The sequence below is a fragment of the Ammodytes marinus genome (assembly GCF_949987685.1).
Source record: "Ammodytes marinus genome assembly, chromosome: 20".
Classification (NCBI taxonomy): Eukaryota; Metazoa; Chordata; class Actinopteri; order Uranoscopiformes; family Ammodytidae; genus Ammodytes; species Ammodytes marinus.
Window position 1 is genome coordinate 17,692,034 of NC_137224.1, and position 12,104 is coordinate 17,704,137.

At 40.3% G+C, this 12,104-nt stretch overlaps 1 protein-coding gene across 1 annotated transcript; it reads left to right on the forward strand.

Annotated features, from left to right (window-relative positions):
• Positions 1 to 729: 729 nt before the first annotated feature.
• nt5m (5',3'-nucleotidase, mitochondrial) lies at positions 730 to 6,475 on the forward strand. The gene is made up of 5 exons (XM_080048609.1): positions 730 to 1,509; positions 2,668 to 2,768; positions 3,936 to 3,996; positions 4,247 to 4,361; positions 5,432 to 6,475. The coding sequence occupies exons 1-5, from the start codon at positions 1,243 to 1,245 to the stop codon at positions 5,569 to 5,571; spliced, it is 684 nt and encodes a 227-aa protein (XP_079904735.1). The 5' UTR covers positions 730 to 1,242; the 3' UTR covers positions 5,572 to 6,475.
• Positions 6,476 to 12,104: the final 5,629 nt, after the last annotated feature.

A 12,104-nucleotide genomic window follows, 5' to 3' on the forward strand; every position in this document is an offset into this window, starting at 1 on the left:
CTACATAAACTTCTGTATAGACCTTGCACTTTGGGACCCCTTAGAACACCTGAAATGTTATTGAGGTGTCCTGATAGCAAATTTAAATTACGTGGATGATTAAAAAGAACAATTGGCACGTATCCACATTGGTGGCTTTTAATGGTTGTTTTTATTCTGATCTTTTTTTATTATTTTTACTAGACACTTTAATAGAAGACCAAACTTTTTTTTATTCACATTAAAAAAACATAAAACCATGTCTCTTTTCCTTCAATACAAAATTCATAAACTTATTTATTGTATGTTATCTTTAATTGTCACCATAGCTTTCAAAAGTGTCACTGTAACTGTGATTGGTGGCTAATGCAACTTTATACCTGAATTAGAATCATTGGTATATAGGCTATTTTATTATTATTATATTTGTATTTTACCACAATTTAATGTTAGAACAATTTTTTGGCACTGTCTGCCTCTGAGTCATCCCATCAGTCCAGTCAATAAGAATTGGCTATTACTTGTCGTTTGGACAGAAAAGCCTATTATTCCTTTAAAAAAATTACCATCAATCTATGTAATACCATATTAATAATAATAGTAATAGTGGTGGCAAAGACGTTTTTTTTGTTGCAATATTGTAAAACTGCACATTTTGACACAGAAAACGACAGGAGTGAGCTGTCTCTACACCTCCAATATCTTTGCTGCGAGCAGGCTTGTACTACAGTTTGTTCTCCCACCCTGTCCGGCTCTTCTACCCTTGGTTCTGACTGCAGCACAAGCTGTGTACCACTCGTTTTAGGCCAGGCTGCTCTGACAGCCACTGTTACATTATGCAGTGGTTTAAAAAAAGGCTCTGAGTGGGTAGCTGTCCGGCTAGGGTTCACACACATTGACAAACGATGCTAACAGCTCCCAGTATACTGTTGCTAAAGGCATGTCACATTTGACCTGTCAGCTAAAGTTAGCCACCGACCGTTAGCTCAACTGCATCTGACTAGCAAGGAGACGGCCAGAATTATAAAGTTAAGCTAGCACCGAAACAAAACTTAATGGGGAAGAAAAATAACGACACAACTAATGCCAATTGTTGGAAACGTCACGGTTTAACTGACGCATTGTTTTATAGAACTTTTGGACTCCTATGCGGATTTTCTCCGGTGTTTTCCTGCCGTCGTGTGTAGAGCATAGATAGTGGTGTAGAGTAGTGAAAGTATAGGCTAGCAGGTGTTGCGGAAGCCGCCCAGTCAAGGGTCAATTATGGTATTGCAGTTCCGTATAGCGCGCCTGCTCGGGCTAGGGAAAAGCTTCCGCAATCCGTTTAAAGGGATTTGCATGAACATGTCGTCCGCCTCGGGCAAGAGGCTGCGGGTTCTCGTCGACATGGACGGGGTGCTGGCGGACTTCGAGGGGGGCTTCTTGAAGAAGTACCGGGCCAGGTACCCGGACGAGCCCTACATCACCCTGGACGACAGGAGAGGGTTTTGGGTGTCAGCGCAATATGGGCGCCTGAGAAGCGACCTGAGTGTAAGTGACATGCACAAGATGACAAAAATAGTGGGGGGAAATTTCACATCTAGCCTAGAGGGCCCTCGCGATGGTTTAATTTGACTAGAATCCAATGATCGAGACTATAGGCCGGCCTATATCCCATTTAGATCATGTGTAAGGAGGTAGTGACTGGTGACAGCTGAAGTGAAACAACATTCATCATCAGCTGGATCCTCAGACATCTTTGCTGGGCTGTAGATCAGAAGTTTACAGCCTTGTTTTGCTTGTGGTTCATTGAAATAAATCATTATAAAGGTTCCATATAGCCTATGCGTTTGCATATGGGATGTTTTTCATGTTGTGTTAATGACATGTATTCAAACATCCGTGGGGGGCAGGGGAGCGTACAGTAACCAGTAGCCTACCTTAATGGGTAGCACATTATCAATAACATTTTAATAAAAATGGAAGAGTGTAAGAAACATTCCAAGACACAACATTCCAAACAATAAAGGGTAATCCTCTTGAAATGATTGTGAAGTGTAGTAATGGTAGCTATGCCTAATAGGCGCTCCTGGCATCTTATCTGTGCATTCCTTGCTTTATAGATATTTAATATGAGTACAATATCTAAAAAATAACAGGTTACATATTTACCTTAAAGAAATAAAACTTTTGATGGTAATTTCTCTTTGAGTTTCAAATGTGTTCCCTGTTTTTTTTTTTACAACAGGAATACTGTGCACCTGTCTGAGCATGTGCGGAGTGTGTGTCATAACCCTGGCTTGTTTCTGATTGGAGGAATTCAGGCTCCAGTTACAACTGTCCCTTGTTAATACATATCTTAAAAGCTGTATAATATGTGTCCTATATGTTATATCACCCTAATAACACATGTCAGCTAATCGTAAACACTAGCAGACACGATGGTAAAGATTGGCAAAGTAATTTTTCTCAGTCCTGGTTTATTATTAAGAGAAAAAACACAAGAACGCTTCACATTGCAATCTCATTCAGCAAAAGGTTTCAGAAAAAAAGTTTTTTAGAGTGTCTTGCTTACCATGAAAAGGTTGAACTTTTGATTTTCCTTCTTAGGAGCACATGTAATGCTCACATATAACACCTGATCAATGTACACACTACACAGCTATACTAAGATGTGTGTGTGTGTGTGTTTTTGTGATTGGACTCCAGGACAAAGCCATCAGTATCTGGGAGTCCAAGGACTTCTTCACAGACCTGGATCCGCTGCCGGGAGGAGTGGAGGCGGTCAAGGAGATGGCCAAGTTGGAGAAGTAGGTTTCCAAGATACTGTTCTCTATATAAACTGATTTGGCTGCTGCTGTTGTCATAGCCATGCCTTGAGGAGGTCAGACAATAATGACAATGACAAAAATATGTTGAGAGCCATAGGCTGTAATGTGTGTCACACACTAGTTAGGGGGCCATGTTCTTTTGGTGCACTCTGCTGCATTGGCCTTCCTAGAAATGGTCCTATATCTGGCCTACATCGAGAAACGACCCCTTTAGTGAAATATCAATCAAGTGGCATATGTATGTCAGCATGTAGGAGGCTTTGATTGCATTTTCCACCATTATTCCCAGAAGGGCACAACAACACTGAAGAATAATAGCTTAAAATAGCCGCCGTAGTTATGAAGCTAATGTTTACATTTCCTCTCCTTGCTGAAATGAATGGGTTGCTTTAAAGGTCCCATATTATGCTAAATGCACTTTTTAAATGTGTTCCAACATATCCATGCGTCCACGGTGTGCCTAGAGACTGCCAAAATATCAAAAAAAATAACAATCTCTCCTTTTCTCACTCTCCCCTTTTCTGAAACCCCCACCCCTCCCCCCAAAAACACTCCAGTCAGAATTATCCCCTTTTCTGACCTCACAAACCGTAAAGCCAGAAGCTTCCACTGTGCAGCCCACACCCCTATTTCTTATTGGTCCACGGCCCTGACAGACAGAGGGCGAGGCGTATCTGGCTTCGCTTCCGGACAGGGGGCGGGGGGAGCTCAAAGATTGTATATTTACGAGGGGACCTGCAACTCTTTTTTAAAAAATAGGCCATTGTGAGATTAGCTGAACATCAGCATAGTACAATAAATTATCTGAAAGTTTTTTTCAGCAAACAATTAAAGAAAAACGTATTAGGGACCACTAAGACCATATAATATGGTGTATAATAGAACCGAAAAGTGTATAATATGGGAGCTTTAACCACAGGCAGGTGCTCCAATTAACCTGTTTGCTTATCAGGGAAATTAATATATTTATTAATTTATTTATTGCCTCTTCTTTGTTATCCTAGCAGCAAAGGTCTACTGCCCGTCTAACCCAAAATATTTATTCATTTCATGTCAGATTTATGAGCAGCTGGAAAATAGAAATGTTTGGTATGGTTTTTCAATGTTTCCACTCTGGTTCCTGTTGTTTCCCTTTTCTCTCCGCAGCACAGATGTCTTTATTTGCACCAGCCCTATAAAATATTACAAACACTGCCCGTATGAGAAGGTAAGGAATCACTCTGCTACCTTTGGAAATGATGACTGCGTTTCCTTTTTCTAATTAGATGTAATCTGCTGTGTGTGTGTGTGTGTGTGTGTGTGTGTGTGTGTGTGTGTGTGTGTGTGTGTGTGTGTGTGTGTGTGTGTGTGTGTGTGTGTGTGTGTGTGTGTGTGTGTGTGTGTGTGTGTGTGTGTGTGTGTGTGTGTGTGTGTGTGTGTGTGTGTGTGTGCGCGCGTGCGTGTGTGTGTTTGTCCAGTATGCCTGGGTGGAGGAGCATTTGGGTCATGACTTTCTGGAGCAGGTCATCCTGACCAGAGACAAGACATTAATCAGCGGGGACCTCCTCATAGACGACAAGACAGACATTCTAGGTGAGGTGTGTGTGTGTGTGCATGGAGTGTTTTTCTTGTTGCTATTCAACATTATTATTTGGTTTCTTTATTAAATAAATTAAATAAAACAATGGTTTATTGATTTTAGACAGAGGCTGTTTGCTCAGTTCTTGCCAATGACGGTTGCTTATTGTCGGCATGAATAAAAACAGGCCCTGGCAGATTTGAGTAGCTGTAGCTAACTATCTCATGGAGCTAACATTTGTTTCGTAAACAGTTTAAAAACACCTTCCCCAACTATAATTTGTAATATTTCCGGTGACTTGTTTTAGAATGTGCACCCAATGGCTACACACATGATATCATGCTTTAAGACTAGGTCGAAAGTTGACTGTCCCATGCAGGAATGATGATCCATGTGGAACATATGGCAGTAAAGACACGGCATTGTTCTCTAGCTAAACCTGATTTTAGTTAAATGATATAAATGTAAGTTAACACTTTTATTTAACATACTCCTGTTTGACTGCTTAGCTTACATATATTTAATTTCAACAGTATGTTTGAAAGAGAAAACGCTTTTAGAGATGCTAACATTAGGCAAAACTCTGATCGAATCCAAGACCAGCTTCCACAAAGTGGTGAAATACAACACAGTGGAGGCGCTACAAGGCTTTGTAAATGTAACCTGCTGGGACCACCATACACTTAGTCATGATGTTGTTAAGGTAGCTTGGTTAATAGTGTAGGTAGTAAGCTAGTTATACAGGGGAGAAAAACACACTCAAACTTTGGACAATTGCACTATTGGTTGGTGGAGGGTTTAGCAGATACAAGACTGCAGCTGAAGTATTTTTGTTGTGTTGGACTGGGAGAGTGTGTTTGAAATATTAAAAGATTGCATAATCCCATTTGTGCAGTGTCATGTGGGTGTAATCACTGCATACGTCTCACACAGTGCCTCGTATTGCGCATCACAAGACAGCTGGCTCACAGTTAGTCAGGTTCTGTGGGCTTGACTACAGCTCTGGTTTGATAGGCTCTTACTGTACTACGCAATGCAACCTGCGCCCGCTTGTCACTCACGCAACGTTTTGTCTCCCAATCAGGCGTGGAGCCCAATCCCACATGGGAACACATCCTGTTCACCGCCTGCCACAACAAGCATCACACCCTGGGCCCCTCACAGAGGAGGCTACTGTCTTGGTCCGACGACTGGAAAGCCATACTGGACAGCAAAAGGCAGTGATCGCAAAAAAAGAAGAAGAAGAAAAAACTTTGAAGTACTTTTCTGGAAAAATTGGGGAAGGTTAAATATGAAGGAGAGGGATTCACAATGATCATATAGGGTTAGGGTTTGGAGGTTTTCCAACAAAGCAGACACTTGTCGGTGAGAGGGCATTCACTCTTTCCACCACAAGGGGGCACTCTAAGACCGAGTGTGAAGCCAAGGGTTGACACCTATTTGACTGATACAGCTTGATTGTGAGGACAAAAATGATTTCAAAAAATAAGTACACGGTAAGTCTGAAAGGGCAGACTGAACATATTATAAGCTGCTCTGTGTATGCATACTTTGTTTTAATTTCTTTCTTTTCTGTTTGTGTGTGTCTATTGTGGCCATTTTTTAAAAATTCTTGAGCCACTGTTTTCTTCACAAAAAAGGCTTCATCAGCAGTTGACTGTATAGTGTTCCGTTAACAAAGTCAGTGGACCGTGATTTTACTTACAAAAACAGGGTTTCCACTACACTAGAATCTACAACAACAGCCTCCACGGGTCACAGGCACTGGCAAGAATGTGCAATACATACATAAACACAGGAAAATGACCCGCACACACACAACATCACGGCATTCTTTTTGATGTACACTGAATGCACTGCAATGTGTCTTAGGTCACAAGAGTTACCTCTGCAACGCACACATACATAAACTACAGCTTTTGACAGCTGATATTGTCATAACTGGTGCTTTAAAAAAGAAATTTAAATTTCATATTATTCTATGCATTTTAACTGTTAAACCGATGAGAAAAAAAAGACTTGTACAGATACATACGCATGTTGCCAAAACCATGATAAAGTGTTGAATATATTAAAATGACAGAAACATGTGTGCTGAATATGAAATGATATACAGTATATATTAAAGATTATATTGTCAGATTGTTTTGTTGTTAAATACATTCACAAGGTTGAACTTTTTTGACCATATTTTATTGAATCTAACAATTTGCCTTTTGTATTATGACACTAAAATAAGAAAGTAGTATTACCTCAATGTTTCGAAAAACCGACCAGATTTGGTTGTGTTGTCTCTTCTGAGCACATTTCATCAGGTTGAAACCAAATGATTGGGTTGAAAAAAAGCCTAGCATTTGTAAAATTGGAAATACAGTTCATCTCAAAATATTAGGACCAGTAAAGACAGTCGCATCAGCCCACCAAACTGCTTTTGTTTCAGCCAGGGGAGTGCAAAACTTCATCACTGCCATCTTCTGTCGGATATGCATATTAAAGCAAGCGTGCGTTTGTTTTCCAAGTGTAGCATTGTCCTGCTAAATGGTCAATTAAGACGTTGTGGAAGTGGATAAACAATAAATTAGAATCCATTTTGCTCAGCTATTATTTTGCATGTGTCTGCTAATGTGTTTTTAAAGAAAAGAAAAGAACGTTGGATGCCGAATGTGTGTCATGGAAAACGTGCTGTGTTATTGTAGTCTAATGCACAGACATGCTAATAATGTCCACGTGCCATTTTAATGCGGTGTTTCAATGCACCACCTCGCTTAAAACGCACACAAAGGAGAAAATCACAGTAGGACCTTCAGCATGGGCACTTTCAATGGTCTTTTTGGTGCAACTAAAGGTGCATTGGATTTTATGTCTTTGTTTTTAGTTTTTACACTCAACTTTAAACATAATTCTGCAAGCTTCCCTCCATGGTTTGACATGTATGAAAAAACATAATGAACCTGCCTCTTTGTTGCCCCTTTGTTTTTATTTCCTCTGTCCGCTGATCACATTAGATAAGAATACAGGAAGAAGAAGCATACTGTTAAGTCTAGACTGCAATGTTCCCCCAGTCAATTGTATTAACAGGATAGACTTTTCAGCCCGCTATCAAACGTTGACATCTGCCTCCTAAGACACATAAACCTTTCATTTTGGTTTTGATTTTCTCTTCGTAAGTTCTGACGCCATTCATTTGCATTCCTAGTGAACCTGGCTTTATAGCACAGAGGGGAGAATCTGGCCCTTTATCCGTCAGACTTCTAGAAATTACACAAAGGAGTGCTATTAGAATGACATTTTAAGAGTCAAAACGCAATTCCTTGTTGAAAATGAAAAATGAGGCCCATTAATCAAACGACCTCTTCTAACAAAAAAGTAGGATTAATCCTTAAGAGCAGCTCTCTGGTCAACACATAATGAATCACATGTATGCTAGGAAAGGAACAGACCAGAATGTTCCAACTCCATGTACCCTGATGTTCAATCTTCGTAATGCAGGAAATACTATTGTGCAAGCTGTCTCTCCCATCAAGGAGCTAACCTATTTTATATACACTCCTATGGGCTTTGTAGAATTGTCACTATACACACTGGACTGTGTTAGGAAACCGGATTTTACAGAAGATGGATACCCTAAGAGGAATGTGTTAAAGGATGGGGGCTCAGATTTCTGTCTAACCCACAAAAAGCATCTTTTGCATTCAATAGTAAGAAAGCCTACACTATTCAATGTCTTTGAGGTCTTTAACCCCCACCATTTTGTGTGTGTGTGTGTGTGTGTGTGACCATGTGCACTTCCAAAGGCACGCCATTGCTTCCTCTCTGTAACCCTGACCCCCACTAACTGCTTAACCTGGCGGTGTAAAGGAAGTCATCAGAAGCTCCTGTCTGTTCCACTTGAATACTCACTTATGTTGCTTGCTGTTTGAATGGAGTTAAGTGACAGCAAAGAGCCAGTCAACCGTTGCACGAGCAACACAATATGATGCTGCACGTGTGAAAGTGGAACATCACCCATTTTTTGTCAATGAATGACAAATGGACTGCTTATATAAAGTTTTTATTTTTTATTCAAAGCCTCCTTGGCTTATTTTTAGCACAGTCACCGAGTTTAGGGGGCAAAAGAAACCACGATGTTGAAGTGGCCTAATAGATGTCATAAGAGAATTAAAATATGAAATGGATTGCATTTTAGTAAAAGCTATGAGCTACAACCTAACCCTTTGGCTGGATGTGTCAGCGGTGTAAAACAGATGGTATTGCAACATGGCCAATTGTGTGCAATCATTCTCCATAATGGTTCGTCAATGGGGAAGCATCTGTGGAGTTGGATAACCATTCATCCGGCTCACAGCGCTCTGTCTTGGGTTCATTTGAAGACTCCCGTCTACTGACTACTTTAGGCTTTTAAAATGGCACTCAGATCTCAGCGTGAACCAGAGGTCTGTTGTGCTGCTGCTGAGTTGAGGCTATTGTCTCCTGGGTTTCATTTTTAGCCATGTGTTGTTGAATGGAGCGCAACCTTTGCTAGCATGTCATTGATAAAAGAGTCTTTGCAGCGTTCCAAAGGGGGCTGGAACCCATCCCAGCATGCATGTGGTAGAGAGAGGCTATGAATGGTTTCCATACAAGGATGAATACTAGCCATTTATTTTTTTGTATGTTGTCAAATAGGTGCGTTTCTATTATATTATATAACATCTGAAATCTGTGATGTGGGTCCTCAGCTAGGCAAATCTTACTTAAAAAGGTGCTACAAGTTAGCCTGGAAATCCAGACCTGCCACTATCTTTATGGCCGGTATGAACAGGAGGAAAGCTTACAGCACCCAAAGAGTTGTTTCAATATAAATATTGGCTTGTGAGTCACACATTAAGGCAGACTTGAAAAAATGTGAACCTCTCCTTTCAGTCAATTGTGTTAAAATGACACAAATTTGAATTGGACAAGGTTGGCTTTCACTATGGCGTGAGTAAAAACATTTGCAGTCCACAAATGAAGGACCAATCTGTGCCTCACATGCAACTTCACGGTGACTTATAATACTGTAGGTCTTCAAAAGCAACAAAACATCACTGAAAGGACGGCAGCGAAAAATTGACCAATTTCGGACTATTTTCCCAAGCTTTGTATTGAACAGTTTCCAATAGGCATGTTATATTGTGAATGCAATTTAACTAACAGATGCAACCATGTAATACAGTTACATCACTTTACTGTGTAAAATAAATTGTGACCTTGCAGAGCATAAATCTACAATAAAATATACAGGAGATGTGAACTCCTTTCTCCGTTTTTGTAAGTAAATGAAAGCGGCCTTAGCCATTACCCAGACACCCACAGAGTGACTCACTTCCACCAACCTGCCTGGTATAAATCATTGATTTGTGTATAGTCTCAGGCTCACTGACTCTACAGTCCGACCCACAGTCTGTTATATTTCTTCTTTCATATTACCTGGAGGTAAAATTATGCGTCATTCTGTTTTTTGTTATTACATTACATCAAACGGCATTGGGAAGGGAAATGCACCCCTGCCCTGACCCTTATTTCTTTCAGTGTTACAAGAATACTGTCTGGCACTTTAAGCCACGGTTGCCTTTGTTTTTTCCCCCAAAAAATGAATGACTATAATTTTTAAGATGGAATGTATTTTTAGGCTGAAGTCCATAGATATCCAGCGTTGATATCCAGCATGCATACATTTCAAGGATTAGTTTTTATTACCGTCTGGGTTACTACCTCTGAATATACTTTGAGAGCATCAACTAACACTATAGTATTGTACTGAAAACAAGACTTATGCAACTCTTACTTTTGTTTTTAGCTATTTAAAGGAGACATGCTATGCTCATTTTTTGCTTCAAATGTGTGTTTTTTGGTGTCTACTAGAAGCGATTTCTCCGTTTTTTTGTAGAAAAAAAACATAATTTTTCACACACTGCCCATTTTCTCATCACATATTTCCATCCCTTTTCACCCTCCGTGTGAAATGCACCGTTTTAGCACCTGTCAGCTCTTTTTGAAAAGCCCTGTTTGCTCTGATTGGCCAGATCCATTTGTGACCGATCAAGAGTATCTGCTTAAGCAAGTTACCTCAGAGTCTCTGGCATCTCATTTGGAGCTACACATGGGGGGGGCTAATATTCTAATGGACTGCAGAGTGTTGCGTCACACTCCACAGGTCATTTGAATAGCATGCCGATTCACACATTTTCTGACCCAAACAACTGACAAGGTGTTCTTATTTCAGCTTTCGTGGCCTGGTAGGGAAATACCCAGATACGCGTGCACAAACACTGAAAAAGACAGAAAACCCAAATATACCATTGGAAATTGAAATGCATTATGAAGCTGATGGTAGCAATGATGTAAGCAAACCCTTGTCTATTCACACAGCCATTCGGGGACATTCTGTGCGAGTTTGTCACTGTGAATGACCTCATATGACGCGTTGTTTATACAAAAATATCGATAGGTGCAGGTGCTAAACATTGTTCTTTTTTTCTGATCAATTATTGGAGTTCCATTATGTAAGAATTGAAGCTTACCTACTCTTATATCACCCTTGCTGTAGGCCATTTGAGGTGGAGAGTGGCAAGCTGAATCCCCTTGAAGCCTGAATACAAAGTTCCATTTAACCGTGAAACATAATTAAAGCAAACTTATTACGTATCAGAATTAACTCTGATTACTGTAATACAGCCTTGTTTCAACTGCATACTGGATTTCGCAAGTGCGTCAGAGTCCTGAGGAAATCCCGTCCAGAGCATTACAACTGGGATTGAACAAGAATGTCTCTTTAGAGCCTCAGGGCCTTATAAGATTGAATTTAAAGGCCTCATGGGATTGTACTTATATTGAGCGTACAGAGGAAGTTTGTATTGTTTGCGCAACAGGGATGTAATGTACAAGATGTACTCACAGGGTTTGGAGTCAGTGCATATAGGGTCAGAATCCACGTTTTGATTAGACATTACATTTAAACTAGTGCTGCTGATGTTGAAGGTTAATAATTAAGAACTGGACACTGGACATTGTTGCTTTCAACGGAACATAAACCAATGTGCTTTTTCTGTGCACGTGCCAATGATTTATTCCTATAGACAGAGTACATTATGTGGTGCGAAACCCATGACCGGAAAATTCTGGAGGTACAGAAAGTGTAATCAGGCACACCGAGTAGACAGGAGTCGGTCAGGTGGAGCTTTTCCTCTTTGCTGAGTTGTTTATGTTCCTTCCATCACAGCCCCCCTCCCCCACATACAAATACACACACACTGTTATCCTCCCATTCTGTTTGGACTGCACTCCTTCCGTTTGTCTAATTGCTTTACAACAGAGAAGGAAAGAGACACCACGCTTTGAGGTGTGTTTACAAAATCTTTTCCAGACCGGATCATCTGTACATCCCACAACAACATTAAGTTGGGTTTTACAGCCTTCCGGTTGTCTGTATCTAGAGCTAAATTCCCCCCTATGATTATCTTTACATACAAACTACTCAGCTTTAAAGGTGCAGTGTGTGAAAGGAGTTGGCACTCTTCAGAAAGGGAATATAATATTCATAAGTAGGTTATAATTAGTGTATATAATCGCTTGAATGTAAAAGTTGTTGTTTCTTTTATCATCTTAGAATGAGCTTTTTGTATCTACATAGAAGGAGGGCGTGCCGCCATGCTGCAATGCCATGTTTCTACAGTAGCACAGAGTGGTCAAACTTAACAACCTTAAACGTTTTTGTATACAGTGGATGTCAAATGCAC

Excerpts from the sequence above, each read along its gene's own strand:
- nt5m (XM_080048609.1), top strand. The coding sequence starts at position 1,243 with ATGGTATTGCAGTTCCGTATAGCGCGCCTGCTCGGGCTAGGGAAAAGC. Across the intron at positions 1,510-2,667 it reads GCCTGAGAAGCGACCTGAGT|GACAAAGCCATCAGTATCTG; the intron begins GTAAGTGACATG and ends ATTGGACTCCAG. Across the intron at positions 4,362-5,431 it reads CGACAAGACAGACATTCTAG|GCGTGGAGCCCAATCCCACA; the intron begins GTGAGGTGTGTG and ends TCTCCCAATCAG.